The 26,256-nt window shown below is 48.5% G+C and overlaps 1 protein-coding gene across 2 annotated transcripts in view; it reads right to left on the minus strand.

Moving 5' to 3' along the window:
- Nucleotides 1-26,256, minus strand: part of ZDHHC9 (zDHHC palmitoyltransferase 9) — a 68,893-nt gene that overhangs the window by 24,078 nt on the left and 18,559 nt on the right. For both annotated transcript variants that reach the window (XM_075323059.1, XM_075323060.1), the window contains exons 2-3: nt 6,901-7,181; nt 2,959-3,119 (exon numbers count right to left, since the gene is read on the minus strand). In XM_075323059.1, coding sequence (XP_075179174.1) covers nt 2,959-3,119; nt 6,901-7,067 — 328 coding nt within the window. In that variant the 5' untranslated portion in view covers nt 7,068-7,181. The remainder of the gene's footprint in view (nt 1-2,958; nt 3,120-6,900; nt 7,182-26,256) is intronic.

The raw sequence follows: 26,256 nt of genomic DNA on the forward strand, positions 1-26,256 counted from the left end.
CGTTCTCAAGGTGTTTTACTTTCTTTTTTTGAAGATTAATTAACCCCATCTTGAATGGAATAAAGGTACGCAGCTCAACCTCCACAGCATGGTGCATGGGGCTGCTGGAAATAGCCGAGTGCTGCACCCCATCTTCTCCTGCACCCCCATAGGCTGGAGGTTGGGTGCAAGCAACTCTGCTCCCCATAAACAGGGCTGTGCAGAGCCCATGATCCAGAGTGCTGGCCTCCTGATCGTAGGGATCCTGGCAGCCCTCGGCCCCCGGCAGCCCTCGGCCCCCGGCAGCCCTCGGCCCCCGGCAGCCCTCGGCCCCCGGCAGCCCCCCGTTTGATCCCTAAAAGATATAGATAAGGGAGAACGTAATATCTTGGGAGTAAACCAATAGGCAGTTGTTGCACGATTCGTTCCTGATGTGTTTTTATTTTTGTCACAAAAACAAACCCCAAGACACAACAAATAAACAGATGTACCGATGCATGGCCATGGTGCAAAAATAATCTGCAGGAAGCCTGTCCTTATATTGTCACAAGGAGAATTTCCGTAGACTACAATGGACAGCGCCCGGGACCAGCACAGGCAGCTCTCGGCTTATTCACTTTGTGGCCACCATCTTCTGCCTTCTGCAGCTGAACCGCAGTCACCGGAGCGCACGTCTCATAACTATGGACCAGATAAATGCCCAAACAACGTCTCCTGCCGGAAATGATTGGCTGCAGCAGTCACATGTGCATATAGGACCCGTAATCACGGCAGGACCCCGGAGTAGTAGCGGATTTACCACTTTCATATTTTTTACATAAGCTAACGTCTTTACATTCCTGGAAGACGCCTTTAATTTCACGCTTCCAGAATTAGACATTTTTCGGAGTAACATCACATGAGCACAATAGATACATTTAGCTGCATTTCCTGGAGTGGACACAGAATTCCCATGGGTTTTACAGGACACTAATAGAAAATGAGTGGGACTCAGCACCAATATAGATGAATAAAAATCTTCATGCTTTATTTGAAAGGTTTAAAAATAAAGAAAAGGGGTCACAAATCATCCAAAATCGCCATGCAACTTGCCGTGCGGCTTGACGCGTTTCGGACACAAAAGGGGAATTTAAAAACAGTCCTTAATCATAAGCCATGTAGGATGGGAGGCAAAAGATATATATAGCACCTTAAGAAGCAATGAAATACAAGAGCAAGATGGAAAACAGGAAGGGAGTCCACCTGAAAACATGCAAATTAGTAAGAGGGTTGGTATATCATTGGATTCTCTTAACCCCATATGCGTATGTATATCTATAGATATACATACGCATATGGGGTTAAGAGAATCCAATGATTAAGACTGTTTTTAAATTCCCCTTTTGTGTCCGAAACGCGTCAAGCCGCATGGCAAGTCGCATGGCGATTTTGGATGATTTGTGACCCCTTTTCTTTATTTTTAAACCTTTCAAATAAAGCATGAAGATTTTTATTCATCTATATTGGTGCTGAGTCCCACTCATTTTCTATTATCGTTTACTCTGAAGCTGGACCTGCCTGTCCGCAGGACTACGTGCATCAACCGCAGACTGGAGGACCTTACATGGGTGAGCTGAATACTTTTTTTTCTCTACTTTTACAGGACACTGCCTCTCTGAGCGGCACAGACTTGGAGCATGGGCTTTGTGTGGTGCAGCCGCCGGGGCAGAGCCGTGTTACTAGACATGTACCGTATTTTTCGGACCATAAGACGCACTTTTTTTCCTCCAAATTTGGGAGGAAAGTGTGGGGTGCGTCTTATGGTCTGAAGCTGCGGGGTAGGGAGCTGTGTGGGGAGTCAGCGCTATGCAGTGGGATCACAGGAGGCAGGGAGGGTCGCTGCTGCAGGATGCCGGCTGCTGGAGAAACCACGTGTGCCCGCTGCTTAAAGTCAGTGAATATTCATTAGCTGCTCCCCACCCACCTCTCTCTGCAGTCAGCAGGGGTGAGGAGCAGCTAATGAATACTTGTTTAATGTAAACAGCGGTCACACGTGGGTTCTCCAGCCCCTGGCTTCCTGCAGCGGCTGGGGAGACTGTGTGTCCGCTGTGTAGGAGGCAGGAGCAGGGGGCCGCTGCAGTTATGTCTGGCCCGGGGGGGAAGTGCAGATCACTGAAGTGTCCGGGCCAGAGCACGGCATACCTTCACAGCACAGCCGCAGGCTCTGTGCTGAGGGCTCACATTACTTTCACTTTGCTCCTGCTGCCTTTACACTAGAAACAGTCTCCCGTAGCTGACAAGGACCTACAGTGATGTAATGCAGAGGGGTGACCAGAGCAGCACAGGACAGCACAGCACAGCACAGCACAGAACAGCACAGTGCCCGCCTCTCCATTACATCACTGCAGGTCCTTCAGATATGGGAGACTTTGTTTGTAATGCCAGGACCAAACTGAAGCATTGATGAGCAGCACATCAGTAAAAGTAAGGCAATAAATAGTATAGTATATAAAGGCATTACTGTACACCTGGATGGGGTTGGATCATTATATATATATATATATATATATCTTTACACACACACTATATAACCATATACACACACACACACACACACACACACACACACACACACACACAATCCAGATTGGAGGATCACACACATAATGATGGGGAACATACATATTCCACGATGGGGGCCATATATACCTGGAAGGTACCCAGAATGGAGGATATGAGGACAGAATTTGGGGATATTATTACCTCAGTAACACTATCAGCAGTAAAATAACAGTGTGTCATGACCACATTCTTTTACTTTAATTTTATTTTTTTCTATTTTTTCCTCCTCTAAAACAAGGGTGCGTCTTATAGTCCGAAAAATACGGTAATAATAGTGGCCGTTTAAGCCTACAAGCAAATAAGTAATAAAAACCCCACAAACGTAAGAATGTGTTGAATGTTCCATCGTTTTGAGCTTTTGGAAACCTTGTGACTCACCGATCTCCATTTCAATAAAGGCGGCTTCATCCGGCAAGGCTCGGGGTATGACTCCGGGGTCACTGAAGCTGGTCCGCAGTAGTGTGGCCATGGAAAAGAGGAAGAGGATGGCTGCGAACACAGGGATCGCCGGGGACAGCTGCACGGCCAAATAGCGACATCTGCACAGGAAACATTGGAAACAGTCACCAACATAAAACACCCGAGAAATAACCCCCGGAGGCCACAAACTGCACCCAGAACAGAGGCACGTGCACTGCAGAAAAGAAAATCCTTAAAAAAGGCATCAGCCCAAAATGTGCTGGCGACATTAACCCTTCATTGCCCTGTCATTCTATATAGGGCTTCTGCAGGTTTAGATTGGAATGTTTTACCCCTACAGTGCCACCTATGGGTCAGGAAAGGTACAGCGTTTTTTTGTTGGTTTTTTTTTTTGGGGGGTGGGGGGGGGGCAGTAGTTTGTTCAAATTCTTTTTTGTCCTCCATCTGAACTATTTCTTTAAAGTATTACAAATTGTGAGTATATATTTAAAGTAGGGATTAAAGGTTGTAGAGGATGTCGTTATTGATGACCTAACCTATAGATCCCCCACAGCTGATTGGCGGGGATCCAGCACCTGGCAACACTATGCAGCGTGTGCTGGCCGCTCAGCTCCTAGTAAAAGTAATGGAAGCGGAGCTGCAGTTCCCAATAACAGCCACTACACGGCGCATGGCGCTGCAGTGTCACATACACATTACTTCTGATGGGGACACCCTGGAAACTGACTTGTGGGGGTGTCCGGTGCCGGACCCCACTGGTCTGATAGTGATCACCCGCCCTCAGCGAAGGACCACCCTGGGAAGAAACCAGATCAGATCTTACAGGCTTTGTTTGATGTCCTCTGTAATGGAGACATAACTCTGCCTCGGAGCTGTATACACTTTACAGGATGGGGGGGGGGGGGGGACTCAGCTTCATAAGCCACAAGCATCATTTACAAACGTTCCCAAACCTCATGAGTTCTAGAGAAATTTAGGACACATGAAAGAAGAGACATGGACGAAGCTTCTGGAAGATTCCTGAGCGTTCCCAGGATAAATAGAGAAGAAGTGAATCATGACGTTAATGATAATGTAACAATATTGTAAGCGATAAGATAAAGGCTGATCTAGAGGCCGATCCAACCGGCCGGGCGACATACCTGCCAGGGTGCCGCACCCGGTGTTACCGGATACCAGAGCCCTCTGCTCCGGCTCAAGGATTCGCATTCCTCCTCCGCTGCGGAGCTTCACATCCATTATAATTAGGAATTCACAGAAATGTACCGGGAGATTTCCCCCCCCCCCAAACCACCGAGAGATTTCCCCCCCCAAACCACCGGGAGATTTCCCCCCCCAAACCACCGGGAGATTTCCCCCCCCAAATCACCGGGAGATTTCCCCACACAAACCACCGGGAGATTTACCCCCCCCCCCCAAATCACCGGGAGATTTACCCCCCCCAAATCACCAGGAGATTTCCCCACCCAAAACCACCGGGAGATTTCCCCACCCAAACCACCGGGAGATTTACCCCCCCCCCCAAATCACCGGGAGATTTCCCCACCCCAAATCACCGGGAGATTTCCCCACCCCAAATCACCGGGAGATTTCCCCACCCCAAATCACCGGGAGATTTACCCCCCCCAAATCACCGGGAGATTTCCCCACCCAAACCACCGGGAGATTTCCCCACCCCAAATCACCGGGAGATTTCCCCACCCCAAATCACGGCTGCAATCCCAGCCCAATAGCCGGTGTCATGATTCACCCGGCAGCTACTAATAATCCTATACAGAAGTCTGCGCTGGGATCAAGAACTGCAGCTGTGAGCATTAACCCTTGAGGCTAATGTGAACAGTGTCTTATGTATGGAGCGCCCTCATAAGTCTTCACGCAGCACAGACGAGTCTTCCCATATCACTAACACATAAATAATAAGGAATTACTAACTGTAAATCTAATATATAAAGCTGTATGTATGTATGTATGTGTGCATGTGTGTGTCCGGTATTGGCATCTGCACCGTCGCAGCTACAGCCACAAAATTTTGCACACTCACACTTCTGGACCCCTAGAGCGTCATAGGCTATGTTTTGAGGGGAAATTTTAACCCAGCGCTTTACAGTTATTCACCAAAAAACCTGCCTCCATTAAAGCGAATGGAGCTGGGAGCCCCAGTGCAGCCAGAGCTTCAGAAGAATACACAGCCACGCCCTTATATGGAATGTTGGCGTGTCACAATGCAGACAGGGAAAGAGGCAGACACAGACAGGGAAAGAGGCAGACTGACAGGAAAAGAGGCAGACACAGACAGGGAAAGAGGCAGACTGACAGGGAAAGAGGCAGACACAGACAGGGAAAGAGGCAGACTGACAGGGAAAGAGGCAGACTGACAGGGAAAGAGGCAGACTGACAGGGAAAGAGGCAGACTGACAGGGAAAGAGGCAGACTGACAGGGAAAGAGGCAGACTGACAGGGAAAGAGGCAGACTGACAGGGAAAGAGGCAGACTGACAGGGAAAGAGGCAGACTGACAGGGAAAGAGGCAGACTGACAGGGAAAGAGGCAGACTGACAGGGAAAGAGGCAGACTGACAGGGAAAGAGGCAGACTGACAGGGAAAGAGGCAGACTGACAGGGAAAGAGGCAGACTGACAGGGAAAGAGGCAGACTGACAGGGAAAGAGGCAGACTGACAGGGAAAGAGGCAGACTGACAGGGAAAGAGGCAGACTGACAGGGAAAGAGGCAGACTGACAGGGAAAGAGGCAGACTGACAGGGAAAGAGGCAGACTGACAGGGAAAGAGGCAGACTGACAGGGAAAGAGGCAGACTGACAGGGAAAGAGGCAGACTGACAGGGAAAGAGGCAGACTGACAGGGAAAGAGGCAGACTGACAGGGAAAGAGGCAGACTGACAGGGAAAGAGGCAGACTGACAGGGAAAGAGGCAGACTGACAGGGAAAGAGGCAGACTGACAGGGAAAGAGGCAGACTGACAGGGAAAGAGGCAGACTGACAGGGAAAGAGGCAGACTGACAGGGAAAGAGGCAGACTGACAGGGAAAGAGGCAGACTGACAGGGAAAGAGGCAGACTGACAGGGAAAGAGGCAGACTGACAGGGAAAGAGGCAGACTGACAGGGAAAGAGGCAGACTGACAGGGAAAGAGGCAGACTGACAGGGAAAGAGGCAGACTGACAGGGAAAGAGGCAGACTGACAGGGAAAGAGGCAGACTGACAGGGAAAGAGGCAGACTGACAGGGAAAGAGGCAGACTGACAGGGAAAGAGGCAGACTGACAGGGAAAGAGGCAGACTGACAGGGAAAGAGGCAGACTGACAGGGAAAGAGGCAGACTGACAGGGAAAGAGGCAGACTGACAGGGAAAGAGACAGACTGACAGGGAAAGAGAGAGACAGGTTAAGAGACAGACACAGACAGGTAAAACGACAGACAGACAGAAACAGACACAGGGAAACAGAGACAGGGAAAGAGGGCAAGAGACAGAAAGAGACAGACACAGGTAAAGAGACAGAGGGAAAGAGATTGAGACAGACGGAGAAAGAGACAGACAAAGAGATAGAGAGAGACAGAGAGATATATATAGAGGGGGAGACAGACATTATAATTACATTTATATCTATTTGTTTTGTGTTTTTTGTGTGCAGAATACATTTTTGTTAATACATTCTATTTTGTTAACAGCAGTTATTAACCCTGGCGAAGCCGGGTAGTACAGCTAGTATTATTATATGTAATAAACAGCGGTCACGAGCGCCTCCATCAGAGCTATGGTTTATAGGTAAAGCCCTGCGGCTACATGTGCCGTATACCTCCGGTGATATCCGCTCCGCAAATAACCTAAGGATTGTGGATGGAGATCAGGAGGATTCAACATCAAGAACAAGTGAAAAGTGACACTTACTCAAAAGCAAAGAAGAGAGAACAGGTCCCGAGGATGAGGATGAGCGTCAGGTAGAAGATGCCCTTCTGTCTCGCCATCATGACCCGGCCATCGCAGCAGAAGGTGTTTTTCCCAGGAAGCTTCTCCCACTTACGAGTCACCTTCTTCTTCACCATCATCACAGACATGGTGCTACCGATGCCGAGGAGTCGCCCCCAGAACTTCAATCCTTACAGCTCTGCTATCCACGACTCTTCCCCTCTGCACGACCCGAGAACAGCAACATATTAGACGAAGACTTCCTACAAGGAACAAGGGAGACAAATGTAACAAAACTCATCACCAGAACACAAAGCATGTGCGGCACTATAGAAAACCGCAACTAGGAGCCTGCACCAACATATGGAGAATAGCACCGGAGGCACAAACCGGAGGCAGAACTGCAACAGTTATATAGCATATAGGGGAAAGTATTATAGTAGTTATATTCTTGTATATAGAGGCAGTATTATAGTAGTTATATTCATGTACATAGGGGGCAGTATTATAGAAGTTATATTCTTGTACATAGGGGGCAGTATTATAGTAGTTATATTCTTGTATATAGGGGCAGTATTATAGTAGTTATATTCCTGTACATAGGGGCAGTATTATAGTAGTTATATTCATGTACATAGGGGGCAGTATTATAGAAGTTATATTCTTGTACATAGGGGGCAGTATTATAGTAGTTATATTCTTGTATATAGGGGCAGTATTATAGTAGTTAGGCTATGTGCGCACTAGAGCAAAATACCCGCGGATTTACCCGCGGATTTGCCGCGGAAATTTCTTGAGAAATGTCTGCAATCTTTGTGCAGACATTTCCCATGAAATTCTATGAGAAAAAAAAAAAGCTGTGCGCACTGGTGCGGATTTTTCTCAAGAAAGTTTCTTGAGAAAAGTTTCTCGAGAAAGTTTCTTGAGAAAATGAACATGTCCATTAAATCCGCAGGTATCCCGCGGATTTCTGCAGTACAGACTGCAAAAATCCGCAGGGAACCACCCGCGGGAAAATCGCGGCTAATCCGCGGCTAATCCGCGGCTAATCCGCATGCGGTTTTGCCGCGGATTTTTTCCGGAGGTCAGCAAATCTTCACTCCCAGAAGTTTCTCGAGAAGATTTTCTCGAGAAACTTCACATCTCTAGTGCGCACATAGCCTTATATTCTTGTGCATAGGAGCATTATGGACCTCTGCACTCATTAGCTGCTCCCGTTACCTTCCAGACACTTCTGATTTCCTTCACCTTCTGCGCAAATCTTTAGTTACATTGTGCTCAGTGACTTCTATGCAGAACTTTTCAGTTTCATTGATCACTTTATTTTGTGTATACAGTGTAATGTAATATATATATATATATATATATAAAATTTATTTACACAAAATCAATGTATTTAGCATTTCAGTAGTTTGTTGTTAACTCTATATTATCTGTACCTGTCTGTGCCTTGTATTCTTTATGATTATTGTACTTGTCCCTATTATGTATACCCCTTTCACATGTAAAGCGCCATGGAGTTGATGGCGCTATAATAATAAATAATAATAATAATAATAATAATAATAATAATAATAATATCCGGATCCCATGATTCTCCTGATGTCGCAGTAATGATCCTCAGATTGTTGCAGACATTCCCCTATATCTGCAGTATTTGCCGTCTCTATAGCGGGGCCACGTATCAGACGGCCGCTCCACATCAGGCAGAATCAGATCAGGACGGTTATTTTTAATTTTTCGTTCACCTGCCAATCTACACAATGAGCAGAGAATCTGGGTCACCCGCACATGGGGAGCCACAATGGAGGCTTCTCGGCCGCCCACCACTTCTGCTTTTAAGACTCCGTTGTGGAGGTGGTTATTCCTGCAGATGATCCCGGCCCCGCAGAAGGTCGCTCTGCAGAAGATCTGAAGAGGATTCGGGGCCTCCGGCTCGTTAAGAACATAAAGGCCTCGGTTCTAGGAGTTATAGGAAAATTTAGAAAGAAACCAGAGACTGCGCTCGATAACCAAAGAGCTTAGAGGGCGATCCTTCCCCGGAGCTCACAAGACACCATGTATCAGACTCCAGTCACATCCAGAGCTGCACTCAGCATCCTGCAATAAGTCTAATCTTCATTGAGAGAGACAGAGACAATCCGTCGCTACTAAAACGAGATGGATTGTGACCGGTCAAAAAAAAAGTATGTGAAAGGGGCGTGAGGATCTCTGAGCGGCCACAGATCAGGATTTCATCTCCATTGTCTCCATTCAGACTCTGCCTCTAATTACAGAAAGTCGTAAAATTACCCGAAACTTAATAAAAAAAAAATATGCAAATAAATCATTAATATATTAACTGGAACGAAAGTGTAAAGGTCAAAGATGACACGAAACGGCACTCAGGTCAGAGGGCGCAGCACAGAACAACAGCTCCGACTGCGCAGCAAGAAGCTGCTCCACATTAACACTACGACTAATTTTACGCACTGCTTAAATCGCCCAAAAAATATTTTACATCAACCTAACTAGTTAAAAATACAGAAGAAAAGGCAACACCCATAGCCGTCTATAGCCACATCTATATATATAATTGCCTTATTCTGTCTGTCTGTCTGTCTGTAATTGCCTTATTCTGTCTGTCTGTCTGTCTGTAATTGCCTTATTCTGTCTGTCTGTCTGTCATTGCCTTATTCTGTCTGTCTGTCTGTAATTGCCTTATTCTGTCTGTCTGTCTGTCTGTAATTGCCTTATTCTGTCTGTCTGTCTGTCTGTAATTGCCTTATTCTGTCTGTCTGTCTGTCTGTAATTGCCTTATTCTGTCTGTCTGTCTGTCTGTAATTGCCTTATTCTGTCTGTCTGTCTGTCTGTAATTGCCTTATTCTGTCTGTCTGTGTCTGTAATTGCCTTATTCTGTCTGTCTGTCTGTCATTGCCTTATTCTGTCTGTCTGTCTGTAATTGCCTTATTCTGTCTGTCTGTCTGTCTGTAATTGCCTTATTCTGTCTGTCTGTCTGTAATTGCCTTATTCTGTCTGTCTGTCTGTCTGTAATTGCCTTATTCTGTCTGTCTGTCTGTCTGTAATTGCCTTATTCTGTCTGTCTGTCTGTCTGTCTGTAATTGCCTTATTCTGTCTGTCTGTCTGTCTGTAATTGCCTTATTCTGTCTGTCTGTCTGTCTGTCTGTAATTGCCTTATTCTGTCTGTCTGTCTGTCTGTCTGTAATTGCCTTATTCTGTCTGTCTGTCTGTCTGTAATTGCCTTATTCTGTCTGTCTGTCTGTAATTGCCTTATTCTGTCTGTCTGTCTGTCTGTCATTGCCTTATTCTGTCTGTCTGTCTGTCTGTAATTGCCTTATTCTGTCTGTCTGTCTGTAATTGCCTTATTCTGTCTGTCTGTCTGTAATTGCCTTATTCTGTCTGTCTGTCTGTAATTGCCTTATTCTGTCTGTCTGTCTGTCTGTAATTGCCTTATTCTGTCTGTCTGTCTGTCTGTAATTGCCTTATTCTGTCTGTCTGTCTGTAATTGCCTTATTCTGTCTGTCTGTCTGTAATTGCCTTATTCTGTCTGTCTGTCTGTCTGTAATTGCCTTATTCTGTCTGTCTGTCTGTCTGTAATTGCCTTATTCTGTCTGTCTGTCTGTCTGTAATTGCCTTATTCTGTCTGTCTGTCTGTCTGTAATTGCCTTATTCTGTCTGTCTGTCTGTAATTGCCTTATTCTGTCTGTCTGTCTGTAATTGCCTTATTCTGTCTGTCTGTCTGTCTGTAATTGCCTTATTCTGTCTGTCTGTCTGTAATTGCCTTATTCTGTCTGTCTGTCTGTAATTGCCTTATTCTGTCTGTCTGTAATTGCCTTATTCTGTCTGTCTGTCTGTAATTGCCTTATTCTGTCTGTCTGTAATTGCCTTATTCTGTCTGTCTGTCTGTAATTGCCTTATTCTGTCTGTCTGTCTGTAATTGCCTTATTCTGTCTGTCTGTCTGTCTGTCTGTAATTGCCTTATTCTGTCTGCCTGTCTGTAATTGCCTTATTCTGTCTGTCTGTCTGTAATTGCCTTATTCTGTCTGTCTGTCTGTAATTGCCTTATTCTGTCTGCCTGTCTGTAATTGCCTTATTCTGTCTGCCTGTCTGTAATTGCCTTATTCTGTCTGTCTGTCTGTAATTGCCTTATTCTGTCTGTCTGTCTGTAATTGCCTTATTCTGTCTGCCTGTCTGTAATTGCCTTATTCTGTCTGTCTGTCTGTAATTGCCTTATTCTGTCTGTCTGTCTGTAATTGCCTTATTCTGTCTGTCTGTCTGTAATTGCCTTATTCTGTCTGCCTGTCTGTAATTGCCTTATTCTGTCTGTCTGTCTGTAATTGCCTTATTCTGTCTGTCTGTCTGTAATTGCCTTATTCTGTCTGTCTGTCTGTCTGTAATTGCCTTATTCTGTCTGTCTGTCTGTCTGTAATTGCCTTATTCTGTCTGTCTGTCTGTCTGTAATTGCCTTATTCTGTCTGTCTGTCTGTAATTGCCTTATTCTGTCTGTCTGTCTGTAATTGCCTTTTTCTGTCTGTCTGTCTGTAATTGCCTTATTCTGTCTGTCTGTCTGTAATTGCCTTATTCTGTCTGTCTGTCTGTAATTGCCTTATTCTGTCTGTCTGTCTGTCTGTAATTGCCTTATTCTGTCTGTCTGTCTGTCTGTAATTGCCTTATTCTGTCTGTCTGTCTGTAATTGCCTTATTCTGTCTGTCTGTCTGTAATTGCCTTATTCTGTCTGTCTGTTTGTAATTGCCTTATTCTGTCTGTCTGTCTGTAATTGCCTTATTCTGTCTGTCTGTCTGTAATTGCCTTATTCTGTCTGTCTGTCTGTCTGTAATTGCCGTATTCTGTCTGTCTGTCTGTCTGTAATTGCCTTATTCTGTCTGTCTGTCTGTCTGTAATTGCCTTATTCTGTCTGTCTGTAATTGCCTTATTCTGTCTGTCTGTAATTGCCTTATTCTGTCTGTCTGTAATTGCCTTATTCTGTCTGTCTGTCTGTAATTGCCTTATTCTGTCTGTCTGTCTGTCTGTAATTGCCTTATTCTGTCTGTAATTGCCTTATTCTGTCTGTAATTGCCTTATTCTGTCTGTAATTGCCTTATTCTGTCTGTCTGTCTGTCTGTCTGTAATTGCCTTATTCTGTCTGTCTGTCTGTCTGTAATTGCCTTATTCTGTCTGTCTGTCTGTAATTGCCTTATTCTGTCTGTCTGTCTGTAATTGCCTTATTCTGTCTGTCTGTCTGTCTGTAATTGCCTTATTCTGTCTGTCTGTCTGTAATTGCCTTATTCTGTCTGTCTGTCTGTCTGTAATTGCCTTATTCTGTCTGTAATTGCCTTATTCTGTCTGTAATTGCCTTATTCTGTCTGTAATTGCCTTATTCTGTCTGTAATTGCCTTATTCTGTCTGTAATTGCCTTATTCTGTCTGTAATTGCCTTATTCTGTCTGTAATTGCCTTATTCTGTCTGTAATTGCCTTATTCTGTCTGTCTGTCTGTCATGCTTCAAAATTGTGTCCTTCCGGTGACATTGTGTCCTTACGGTGACACAAAGCTGATTGGCCGCTGGGTTCGCCATGGCCCCCCCCCCCCCCACGGATTGGCCTCTCGCCCCGGCTCTCTGCAGGCCCCGCCCCCCTCACGCAATGCACGCTCGCTCTGGCCCAACTGACACGGAGCTCCGACTCCCAGGTGAGTACACACACACACACACACATCAGATCACACTCACTCTCACACACACCTCACACATCACATCCACACACTCACATCATCCTGGGATATCGCTTGCTTCTACACCGGCTCCGTCAGGATCCCAGCAGCGCCAGACATAACCTTGCGATGCTGGGATCTTGACGGAGGCCGTGAAAGCTGGTAACCATTATACACATCGGGTAACTAAGGTCCCTTAGTTACCCGATGTGTATCATAGTTACCAGTGTACACCGGCTCACACTCACTCTCATACACCCCTCACACACACATCACATCGCATCCACACATCAAGGTCCTGCAGCTACGGAAAATACACACACGCACACACATAACAGCACACACAGACACACACAGACACACACACAAATCAGATCACACTCACTCTCACACACACCTCACACATCGCATCCACACACTCACAACATCCTGGGATATCGCTTGCTTCTCGGCGGCGATACTGTGCTGTGAGCTTCCAGGACCTGCCGGAGGATCACATGGCCAGAAGCATGTGGTATCTCCGGATGTTGTGAGTATAAGCGCGTATGTGCGATATCGTCAATGTGTGTGTGTGTGTGTGAGTGTATGCGATCAGGTGGGTGTAAGTGTATGCGATCGGGTGGGTGTGGGTGTGTGTGAGTGTATGCGATCGGATCTGTGAGTGTCGGCAGAGGAGCACGGCGTGCTGGAGGAGGCTGGGAGGAGAGAGGCTGATCCTGGGGAAGGCTGGGATGGGGAGGCTGATGCTGGAGACAGAGAGGCTGATGCTGGGGACAGAGAGGCTGATGCTGGGGACAGAGAGGCTGATGCTGGAGACACAGAGGCTGATGCTGGAGACACAGAGGCTGATGCTGGAGACACAGAGGCTGATGCTGGAGACACAGAGGCTGATGCTGGAGACACAGAGGCTGATGCTGGAGACACAGAGGCTGATGCTGGGGACACAGAGGCTGATGCTGGGGACACAGAGGCTGATGCTGGGGACACAGAGGCTGATGCTGGGGACACAGAGGCTGATGCTGGGGACACAGAGGCTGATGCTGGGGACAGAGAGGCTGATGCTGGGGACAGAGAGGCTGATGCTGGGGACAGAGAGGCTGATGCTGGGGACAGAGAGGCTGATGCTGGGGACAGAGAGGCTGATGCTGGGGACAGAGAGGCTGATGCTGGGGACAGAGAGGCTGATGCTGGAGACAGAGAGGCTGATGCTGGAGACAGAGAGGCTGATGCTGGAGACAGAGAGGCTGATGCTGGAGACAGAGAGGCTGATGCTGGAGACAGAGAGGCTGATGCTGGGGACAGAGAGGCTGATGCTGGGGACAGAGAGGCTGATGCTGGGGACAGAGAGGCTGATGCTGGGGACAGAGAGGCTGATGCTGGGGACAGAGAGGCTGATGCTGGGGACAGAGAGGCTGATGCTGGGGACAGAGAGGCTGATGCTGGGGACAGAGAGGCTGATGCTGGGGACAGAGAGGCTGATGCTGGGGACAGAGAGGCTGATGCTGGGGACAGAGAGGCTGATGCTGGGGACAGAGAGGCTGATGCTGGCGCAGCATGGCGGATGGAGCACGTTTGGGAGTGCGCAGCATGTCGGATGGAGCACGTTTGGGAGTGCGCAGCATGGCGGATGGAGCACGTTTGGGAGTGTGCAGCATGGCGGATGGAGCACGTTTGGGAGTGCGCAGCATGGCGGATGGAGCACGTTTGGGAGTGCGCAGCATGGCGGATGGAGCACGTTTGGGAGTGCGCAGCATGGAGCACGTTTGGGAGTGCGCAGCATGGCGGATGGAGCACGTTTGGGAGTGCGCAGCATGGGGGATGCAGCACGATGGTGAGTGCGGAGTATGGCGGATGGAGCACGTTTGGGAGAGCGCAGCATGGCGGATGGACCACGTTTGGGAGTGCGCAGCATGGCGGATGGAGCACGTTTGGGAGTGCGCAGCATGGGAGATGGAGCACGATGGGGAGTGCGCAGCATGGCGGATGGAGCACGTTTGGGAGTGCGCAGTATGGGGGATGGAGCACGATGGGGAGTGCGCAGCATGGTGGATGGAGCACGTTTGGGAGTACGCAGCATGGCGAATGGAGCACGTTTGGGAGTGCGCAGCATGGGAGATGGAGCACGATGGGGAGTGCGCAGCATGGCGGATGGAGCACGTTTGGGAGTGCGCAGTATGGGGGATGGAGCACGATGGGGAGTGCGCAGCATGGTGGATGGAGCACGTTTGGGAGTACGCAGCATGGCGAATGGAGCACGTTTGGGAGTGCGCAGGATGGGAGATGGAGCACGATGGGGGGTGCGCAGCATAGGGGATGGAGCACGTTTGGGAGTGCGCAGCATGGCGGATGGAGCACGTTTGGGAGTGCGCAGCATAGGGGATGCAGCACAATGGGGAGTGCGCTGCATGGGGGATGGAGCACGATGGGGAGTGCGCTGCATGGGGGATGGAGCACGATGGGGAGTGCGCTGCATGAGGGATGGAGCACGATGGGAAGTGCACACCTCCCCCCAACACACACACGCGCACTGCACAACACACCACACACACACTGGGAACCACAAACAACTGCCCTACACAGACACCCACACACACAGACAACGCTGCGCACAAAAATATACGCACATACCGCACAACACACACATTGCACAAAACATACCTCCCCCCAAAACACACCACACACACACACAAACCGCGCAACACACACACACACAACGCTACAAACACACACACAGCGCTCCACAAACAACGCAACACACAAACAACACCGCTCTCACCCCCCCGCCACACCCAGACAACACCCAGAACATGTACAGCGCCCTACACAAACACTTGGTAACTACAGACAACAACATCTATATATATATAACAAAAATCATACATGAACTACACAATACGTAAATTCTAGAATACCCGATGCGTAGAATCCGGCCACCTTCTAGTGTGTAATAAAAGAGGACAACCAAAAGAATTTATATCTGATAGGTGAACACCTCCTTATTATACTCCAGAGCTGCACTCACTATTCTGCTGGTGCAGTCACTGTGTACATACATTACTGATCCTGAGGTACCTCCTGTATTATACTCCAGAGCTGCACTCACTATTCTGCTGGTGCAGTCACTGTGTACATACATTACTGATCCTGAGGTACCTCCTGTATTATACTCCAGAGCTGCACTCACTATTCTGCTGGTGCAGTCACTGTGTACATACATTACATTACTGATCCTGAGCTACCTCCTCTATTATACTCCAGAGCTGCACTCACTATTCTGCTGGTGGCATTTTCTTTAGTATATAATATATACACATATTTAGGTGTTTGTTTTTTCCAGTTGCAGTTTTTGTTTCTATTGATTTGTATCTGAGAGGTGGATTATTAGATTATTCCGTATTTACATTCCTGGGATTAGTGGATGGGTTGTGGTTGTGTAAATGATGTGTAATGAGGGGGATCAGTGTCACTTCTGCACTCAGTAATTAGAAATTGAATGAAAATGCATTTGGACAAATCGTATAAAGGAGCGTTCATCTTTTCACTCATTGTTTTAACAAAATTCCTACATTTAGTGTTTGTCATGTCTTTTTTTTTTTAATTTTCATTAGAATATAAAATCATCTATGTTTGAACAGTGATAATACTTCTTATCACAATAACCAATTATTTGGAAAGAATGGCGCGGGCGGGGCAGGGGGGGGTGTTGGTGATGAAGGGGGCGTGTGCTGCCGAAACATGTGACGTTCCTGAAGTCTGGGAGATTTTATTGGATGATGTTACTTTTTGCAGATTTTTCCCCCCATAGGGTAACAGTAAAGTCGTGGCCTAATCATGAATGTAATAGTGTACATTTGTACAATGAGGACGGTCTGGGATCCGGGCAATGTGCGTCCTCGTGGCTCTGCAGTCTGCACAAGGCACGCTGCATATAATGGATCTCTCCAGAAATCCAGATCTGTATGGCTACGGTGACACCAGGCAGGAGACGCGAGATTCACCCCCGGGGGCTATACAATGTCACTAATGAGCTCTGCGCCGCAGCCATTCCCCAGAATGTTACCAGAGGGTTAATTACAGAGGTTAATGAAATATCCTGCATAATCTGCAGAGGCTGAAAACACCTGTATCTGGTACATCCAGCACAAGGGGTTAATGCTGTACAATCATCAGGGTTTTCTGCTGAAACCCCACAAAATCACTCTTTTACTCACCCCATACTCGTGCCCACGGCTGTCATCACAGCATTACTGCCCTTACTGGTGTATGGGGTCCGGTGTATGATGAGGAAAAGCAAAGAGGGGGCCCCCGACTGGGTGAAATGTACATGCCCCCAGCGACGTATATACGCCCCCAGCCCCTCCTGCGACGTATATACGCCCCCAGCCCCTCCTGCGACGTATATACGCCCCCAGCCCCTCCTGCGACGTATATACGCCCCCAGCCCCTCCTGCGACGTATATACGCCCCCAGCCCCTCCTGCGACGTATATACGCCCCCAGCCCCTCCTGCGACGTATATACGCCCCCAGCCCCTCCTGCGACGTATATACGCCCCCAGCCCCTCCTGCGACGTATATACGCCCCCAGCCCCTCCTGCGACGTATATACGCCCCCAGCCCCTCCTGCGACGTATATACGCCCCCAGCCCTGTTACATCTCGTGGCTCTCCTGAGGCAAGGACTGAGGCAGTCTCCCATTCCTTGCCTGTCACGAGCATTCCTGCTCAGCAGCGCCGAAGGTCTGCCAGACTGCGTAGTGTGCAGGAGATACCTTCTCAGAGAGGCAGCAGAAGGGTGACACCTAGTGGTTCTCCTGTTACAAGGAGTGAAGCGGTCTCCCATTCCTGGCCTGCCGCAGACTCTCCTGCTCAGCGGCCCCGAAGGTCTGCGAGGCTGCGCAATGTGCAGAGGTTTACTGCTCAGGGAAGCAGTGAGATTCCAGTTATCTCTGCACATTGTGAGACCGAGGATCCCGCCTCTATTTCCCAGAGGCAGGAGGGTGAGCATGTGCAATGCGTGGTGGGTCCTGATTCGCTCACTGACGTCACACGGCTTGATGACAAGGCTGGTGACGTGGTGAATCCTGACTGGCCAGGCTGGGACGTCGTGGACCCTGATTGGGTCAAGTCCGTCATCTCCGCCTCGCGCCCGCCCTCGGGTGGAGCTGCACCTCCTTAAAAGCTCCCCCTGCCATTATGGCGGCGCGCGACCGTCCTTCTATGTTTGGATGTCTGGCAGCGTGCTGCCACGCCACTGCTCAGGCATTACTGTCTCTTGTGGGCTTGGCCCTTGCTGCTCCGGCAGTACCTCGTTTGCAGGCCGTGTTCCTGCCTTGCTGCTCCGGCAGTACCCCCGTCAACAGGCCGTGTTCCTGTCCGAGGTGAGCTCCTCAAGTCTCCATTGGACTCACCTGGTTATTGAAAGCACACGTGCGTGGGCACCTCTGTGCTACCCTCGTGCCATATTCTCGTGACTTCCACTGGCACACGTGCGTGGGCACCTCTGTGCTTCCCCGTGCAACAGGTACACCGAGCCGTGAGATCCCTGCCATACAACCCTCACGGGTTAGGGCAGATCGGTGTACATAGATCGTCTGTGACATTCCAGACGATCGCTAGCAGCAACCCGCTCACTCTTCACCCACCATAGCGCGGTCCCTTACACCGCACAGTGGACCTTGACCGGCGGAAGCAGTCCATTTCCCATCTTGGCACGCTTCCCCGGGTCCCCCTCGTAACACAGCCCCTCATGCGACGTATATATGCCCCCAGCTCCTTCTGTGATGTATGTGCCCCCAAACCTGGAATTGCAGTTGTGAGAAGCAACATGATCAAAAGCACCGAACACCACAGCCGCACCAAAGAGAAGCCGCTCCGGCCACCACCGTAGGGGGGAGCCAATTAATGGCTTGACCAAATATAGCAGGGTGATTTCCATATTGATAATTTTGCGTGGCCCCCGTAGGTTGGTAGAAATTTACAAACAGCTAGTGTTGAGCAGACCCGGATCCGCACAGTTTGAGAGCCCGATCCGAGTCAGTCTCTCTCTCTCTCCATTGATTTACATGGACGCGGATTCCGGATCGGATCCGAAATTCTGCGGCAACCCGATCCGGATTATAACCGATCCGCTCAACTCTACAAACAGCCCTTGGCAAAAAAAAAAAAAAAAAGTTCTCCACACCTGGTTTAGAGAGAAAAAAAAAGGTAGACAGAGCATCCTCACAACTACAGCACAAAACTCCTAGCGCCCCCAGAGTCAGATTGCAGTAACGCATCTCCTGATTGATAATGGGCCCACTCGCTGGCCCATAATGTAATGTGATCGCAGCCCATAAATCCACTGGATCACAGGTTACGATCCACACATGACTGCAATCATTGACACCAGGCTTTATCCCAGAACTGCCATTAACATTAATAATGGTATATGACCCCGGATATCGGGGGGCCGGTGACTGTGGAGCAGGGCCCGGTTGGGGTCACCAGGTTTTATCCTATAACTGCAATTGCATGCATTAATATTCCTATAAGACCCCGGATATCGGGGGGCCGGTGACTGTGGAGCGGGGCTGGTTGGGGTCACCAGGTTTTATCCTATAGCTGCTATTGTATGCATTAATATTCCTATATGATCCCGGATATCGGGGGGCCGGTGACTGTGGGGCGGGGCCGGTTGGGGTCACCACGTTTTGCAGTTGTGATGTAGGTCAGTAACTCCGGGTGTTACTATCTTTACAGATCTGACGAGAAGATGTGGGTGGACGAGTCGAGCCTGCTGTCATAACTGAGCGTACGACACGAGCCGCCCTTCACCGGAATGTCGCTCGTCACAACTGATCTGATGAAACGTCAGGAACGAGCGATAAACGGAACCGGCAACAAAACCGGCAGTGACAAGCTCTGCGACCGCCGCTCTCCGGCCCCCGGGGTCCCTTCACTATGTAGCATCCCAGCGTCCTGGAAGACCCCATTAATTATTGACTCCAATATTGCCCAGCTGCACACAACATAGAAAGAATTGTGAATTCAGCTCTGGATGTGACTGGAGAATAGCACAAGTCTACAATATGACAATTATTTGTTCTGTGATGGCGATTAGGTTACAACAGCCGGAATATCGCAAGAAAACACAAACCGGAGCAGAATCAACGGTGAACCCATCTATTACAATGTGACACAGCGAGAAGAGCCGGGCGACGGCGAATCACACACTTATGTCATTGTCTCCCGGCTCTGGGGGGGTTACAACTGATATACAGATGATCATTACAGTATTGCCTGGGATTGCAACAACATTTATCCTGTGCAGATCCAAATTGATATCCTGGATTATACCCCAGAATCAGTACACAGTGACTGCACCAGCAGAATAGTGAGTGCAGCTCTGGAGTATAATACAGGAGGTAACTCAGGATCAGTAATGTAATGTATGTACACAGTGACTGCACCAGCAGAATAGAGAGCGCAGCTCTGGAGGATAATACAGGAGGTAACTCAGGATCAGTAATGTAATGTATGTACACAGTGACTGCACCAGCAGAATAGTGAGTGCAGCTCTGGAGTATAATACAGGAGGTAACTCAGGATCAGTAATGTAATGTATGTACACAGTGACTGCACCAGCAGAATAGTGAGCGCAGCTCTGGAGCATAATACAGGAGGTAACTCAGGATCAGTAATGTATATACACAGTGACTGCACCAGCAGAATAGTGAGTGCAGCTCTGGAGTATAATACAGGAGGTAACTCAGGATCAGTAATGTATATACACAGTGACTGCACCAGCAGAATAGTGAGTGCAGCTCTGGAGTATAATACAGGAGGTAACTCAGGATCAGTAATGTAATGTATGTACATAGTGAATGTACCAGCAGAATAGTGAGCGCAGCTCTGGAGGATAATACAGGAGGGAACTCAGGATCAGTAATGTGATGTATGTACACAGTGACTGCACCAGCAGAATAGTGAGTGCAGCTCGAGTATAATACAGGAGGTAACTCAGGATCAGTAATGTATGTACACAGTGACTGCACCAGCAGAATAGTGAGGGCAGCTCTGGAGTATAATACAGGAGGTAACTCAGGATCAGTAATGTAATGTATGTACACAGTGACTGCACCAGCAGAATAGTGAGTGCAGCTCTGGAGGATAATACAGGAGGTAACTCAGGATCAGTAATGTAATGTATGTACACAGTGACTGCTCCAGCAGAATAGCGAGCGCAGCTCTGGAGTATAATACAGGAGGTAACTCAGAATGTAAGTCAAGAACAGAACCAGAAGTACTTTCCTTTGAAAGCCATAGGGAAGGTTATTCTGCTTTCCAAAAACTCTGATTGGTAAAACCTCCCAATTAGACAATGAAAGATCTTATTCTCTGGGGAAACAATGAGATAAAAGATGTAATCCGTCAGCAGGGTGGACAGTAACAGGGGGCCCCTGCGCCAGACGTTATAGGGGTACACTGCAGCCAGTAGCTCATCCTTTCCCCCTGTTTGGAGGTGGATTTGGCCTCCTCAGCTCTTGGGTTCCTCTGCACAGATCGCTCCAATATGTCCGCCCCTTGCAGGGAGCTGAGTGATGATGTAGGTGTCCGCTAGGAGCAGCCATCTTTCTCCCCGAGGTGCAGACATTGCTTACATAGATCGGGGCTGGAGGAATCTCACAACTTCTCCATTTTGCAGTTTTTCATACACAAACTGATAGGCTATGTGCGCACAGTGTGGGGGAGGGGGGGTTCCGCGTTTTTTGCGCATTTTTGGGTGCAGTTTTGGTCTCAAATTTAATTCCCCAGCAAAGTCTATGAGATTTTATTTTGCTGTCCGCACAGTGCAGGTTTTTTTTGGTTGCATCTTTGTGGTGACCGCTGCAGCAGGTCAATTCTTTTGGGTTTTTTCACCCATTGAATGCACTGGACAAAAACATAACAGAAAACGCATCAAAAACGCATGTGGTTTTTTTTTTTTTTTTATGCGTTTTTGTGCATTTTTTGGGGCCAAAAACGCTGCATCTTTGTGGTCAGAAATAAACGCAGCGTGCGCACATCGCCTTAAAGTGGGACATTTTAGTGATAGAAGTTACAATCCATGTAAATGTTCAGTAACTATAAACCCTGCTGCGATCGCCGGGGCCAGGACCAGAAGCTCGGGTCTCTGCGGTCTTCACCTCACAGGTTAGATATTGGGGTGCAGCCGCGATTCAAGCTCGGGTCTCTGCGGTCTTCACCTCACTGGTTAGTTATTGGGGTGCAGCCGCGATTCAAGCTCGGGTCTCTGCGGTCTTCACCTCACTGGTTAGTTATTGGGGTGCGGCCGCGATTCAAGCTCGGGTCTCTGCGGTCTTCACCTCACAGGTTAGTTATTGGGGTGCGGCCGCGATTCAAGCTCGGGTCTCTGCGGTCTTCACCTCACTGGTTAGTTATTGGGGTGCAGCCGCGATTCAAGCTCGGGTCTCTGCGGTCTTCACCTCACTGGTTAGTTATTGGGGTGCGGCCGCGATTCAAGCTCGGGTCTCTGCGGTCTTCACCTCACTGGTTAGTTATTGGGGTGCGGCCGCGATTCAAGCTCGGGTCTCTGCGGTCTTCACCTCACTGGTTAGTTATTGGGGTGCAGCCGTGATTCCCATCCGTGGCCCCTACACGCTTGTCCCAGGCTCGTTATTGGCGTGTTTGCGCGGTACAGGCCGTGCTGCGGTTTATTGACACACGATGCATCGAGCCTCGGCCGGCGCTGACTAAATATTTATCTGCGCTGTGGAAATTATACGCAGGATCTGGACTCAGGTTTCAGGGCGAGTAATGGATTCCTAAACGGAAAAAACATCACCGGCTGCATCATCACAGACGGGGAAATGAGCGGCCAGTTATAAAAGCAGAATTAACTACAGAAGCAGCACTCACGGCTGCAAGCCAGAGACAGATCACAATGCAAAGTATGCAGACTTGTGGAACGTACACGATGGTGGAGCTTTCTTCAGAAGATTCGCGGTGGTTGATTATTTATTACCCCCCAGTATATTGATTGCTCTGAATCGGGACAATATCAGGGTAATTGGGGACCGAACATAAATGGGGTAAATTTAAGGATATAATACTAGAGTCCTGTAAAAATCTTATACCCTCTGGTAATAAAATGTCCAGGAATAAAAAGAAACCACTATGGATAAATAAGACCGTACAAAGAATAATAAGACAAAAACAAAAGGGTTGCGAATACAGAAATAGCGTTTCAGGAGTACAAAGATCTCAACAGGAAATGTAATTAAGAAATCAAGCTACAAAATTAGCTACTGAAAACAGGAAAAAATAAATAAAAATTGCTAACGACAGTAAAGTAAATCTCCAAAATTTCATAAATACGTCAATGCCGACAGTAAAGTAAATCTCCAAAATTTCATAAATACGTCAATGCCAAAAAAAAAAAATATGAAAAAGATGGCATCGGCCCCATAAGAGATTATAACAGGATAATTATAGAGGACAAAGAAAAGGCTGAGATATTAAACAGGCACTTTTCATCTGTGTTCACCAAGCAACTGACTGTTCCAGAGATCATTCAACAAGGCAAAAATCATATACACGAAATGGCAGTAAACGCCGGACTACAGAACAGGAGAAAGACCGGGGGATTCTGGGTACAAGAACTGAGCAACAGCACTCAATGTCAGGCAGCAGCTACAAAAGGGAGGAGAAAAAGACAGATTGGATCCTGTAATTTCAATGTATTGTTACCACTCTGTAAATCACTTGTAAGGCCACATCTGGAATATGGGATCCAGTTTTGGGCTCCACATTTTAAAAATGACATTCAGAAGTTAGAGTCAGTTCAAAGGCGGCAACTAGACTACTACAAGGAATGGAGGCCGCCCGTAGGATGAGGAATGGAGGCCGCCCGTAGGATGACTAATGGAGGCCGCCCGTAGGATGACTAATGGAGGCCGCCCGTAGGATGACTAATGGAGGCCGCCCGTAGGATGACTAATGGAGGCCGCCCGTAGGATGACTAATGGAGGCCGCCCGTAGGATGACTAATGGAGGCCGCCCGTAGGATGACTAATGGAGGCCGCCCGTAGGATGACTAATGGAGGCCGCCCGTAGGATGACTAATGGAGGCCGCCCGTAGGATGACTAATGGAGGCCGCCCGTAGGATGACTAATGGAGGCCGCCCGTAGGATGACTAATGGAGGCCGCCCGTAGGATGACTAATGGAGGCCGCCCGTAGGATGACTAATGGAGGCCGCCCGTAGGATGACTAATGGAGGCCGCCCGTAGGATGACTAATGGAGGCCGCCCGTAGGATGACTAATGGAGGCCGCCCGTAGGATGACTAATGGAGGCCGCCCGTAGGATGACTAATGGAGGCCGCCCGTAAGGATCAGAGAAGGAAAAAAGACATCTCTCCATGTCTCCAAACTTCTAACACTCACTTCCTCCTTCAGCCTCACCCAATGGTCTTCTGCAGCTACTCACAAAGATGGCCACACGCTGGACCTCATCTTCACTCGCCTCTGTTCCCTATCTAACCTCTCTAACTCACCTCTCCCCCTGTCTGACCACAACCTACTCACATTCTCTTCCCTCTCTTCTCCAAGTATCCAACCCCCCCTCCACAAATTTTCACACCCCTCGCAGAAATATCAAACACATTGATTTACACGCCCTTTCTCAGTCCCTTCTCCCCCTCACAGACATTGCATTTCTACATGATGCAGATGCCGCTGCAACTTTATACAACACTACAATCTCTGCAGCTCTCGAATCAGCTGCCCCCCTCACACACACCAAAACCCGCACAATCAACAGGCAACCCTGGCACACAAGGCAGACTAAAGAACTGAGACGGGCTTCCAGAATTGCTGAGCGCAGATGGAAGAGGTCTCATTCCACTGAGCACTTCATTGCATATAAAGAGTCCCTCACCACTTTCAAGTCCACACTCACTGCTGCAAAACAAACCTACTTCTCATCCCTCATATCTTCTTTCTCTCACAACCCTAAACAGCTATACAACACTTTCAATTCTCTCCTCCGTCCTCCGGCACCACCTCCCTCTCCTCTCATCTCAGCTGAAGACTTTGCCTCTTTCTTCAAGCGGAAGATTGACAACATCAGAGCAAGCTTTGGCCCACAATCACCACAGCCCCTCATCATAGCTACTCATCCCTCTTCCTCCAAATCCAGCTTCTCCACCATGACAGAAAACAATCTCTCCACTCTACTCTCAAGATCACATCTAACCACCTGTGCACAGGACCCGCTCCCATCGCACCTCATCCCCAACATCACCGCAGTCCTCATCCCAGCCCTAACCCATCTCTTCAACCTATCACTAGCAAGTGGTGTATTCCCTTCATGCTTTAAACATGCCTCTATTACACCCATCCTCAAAAAGCCCTCCCTTGACCCATCCTCTGTGTCAAACTATCGCCCCATATCCCTTCTCCCCTACGCCTCAAAACTACTGGAACAGCATGTCCATCTTGAATTGTCCTCATGCCTCTCCTCCTGCTCCCTCTTTGACCGGCTTCAATCTGGCTTCCGACCACATCATTCTACCGAAACTGCCCTAACCAAAGTCACCAATGATCTACTAACCGCCAAAGCCAAGCGACACTACTCTATCCTCCTCCTCCTGGACCTGTCTTCTGCCTTCGACACAGTAGACCATTCCCTCCTACTACAGATTCTCTCATCTCTGGGCATCACAGACTTGGCCCTATCTTGGATCTCCTCATACTTAACCGACCGAACTTTCAGCATCTCCCATTCTCACACCACTTCCTCATCTCGCCCCCTATCTGTCGGTGTCCCTCAAGGCTCAGTTCTTGGACCCCTGCTGTTCTCCATCTACACCTTCGGCTTGGGACAGCTCATAGAGTCCCACGGCTTCCAGTATCATCTCTATGCCGATGACACACAGATCTACCTCTCTGGACCTGACATTACCTCTCTACTAACCAAAATACCACAATGTTTGTCTGCTATTTCATCCTTCTTCTCTGCACGATTCCTAAAACTTAACATGGACAAAACAGAGTTCATTGTCTTTCCTCCTCCTCACTCATCTCCTCCAACAAGCCTTTCCATCAAACTCGATGGTTGCTCACTCTCCCCAGTCTCACAAGCTCGTTGCCTTGGAGTGACCCTCGACTCTGCTCTATCCTTCAAGCCACACATCCAAGCCCTCTTCACCTCATGCCGATTACAACTCAAAAATATCTCCCGGATCCGTGCTTTTCTTAACCAAGAATCTGCAAAAACATTAGTGCATGCCCTCATCATTTCCCGCCTCGACTACTGCAACCTCCTGCTCTCTGGCCTCCCTTCCAACACTCTTGCACCCCTCCAATCTATCCTAAACTCTGCAGCCCGCTTAATCCACCTCTCCCCTCGCTACTCCCCAGCCTCGCCACTCTGCCAATCCCTTCACTGGCTTCCCATCGCCCAACGACTCCAGTTCAAAACATTAACCATGACATACAAAGCCATGCACAACCTGTCTCCTCCCTACATCTGTGACCTAGTCTCCCAGTACCTACCTGCACGCAACCTTAGATCCTCACAAGATCTCCTTCTCTGCTCCTCTCTTATCTCCTCTTCCCACAATCGTGTACAAGATTTCTCCCGTGCATC

The sequence above is a fragment of the Anomaloglossus baeobatrachus genome, chromosome 9, assembly GCF_048569485.1.
Source record: "Anomaloglossus baeobatrachus isolate aAnoBae1 chromosome 9, aAnoBae1.hap1, whole genome shotgun sequence".
In the NCBI taxonomy this organism is placed as follows: Eukaryota; Metazoa; Chordata; class Amphibia; order Anura; family Aromobatidae; genus Anomaloglossus; species Anomaloglossus baeobatrachus.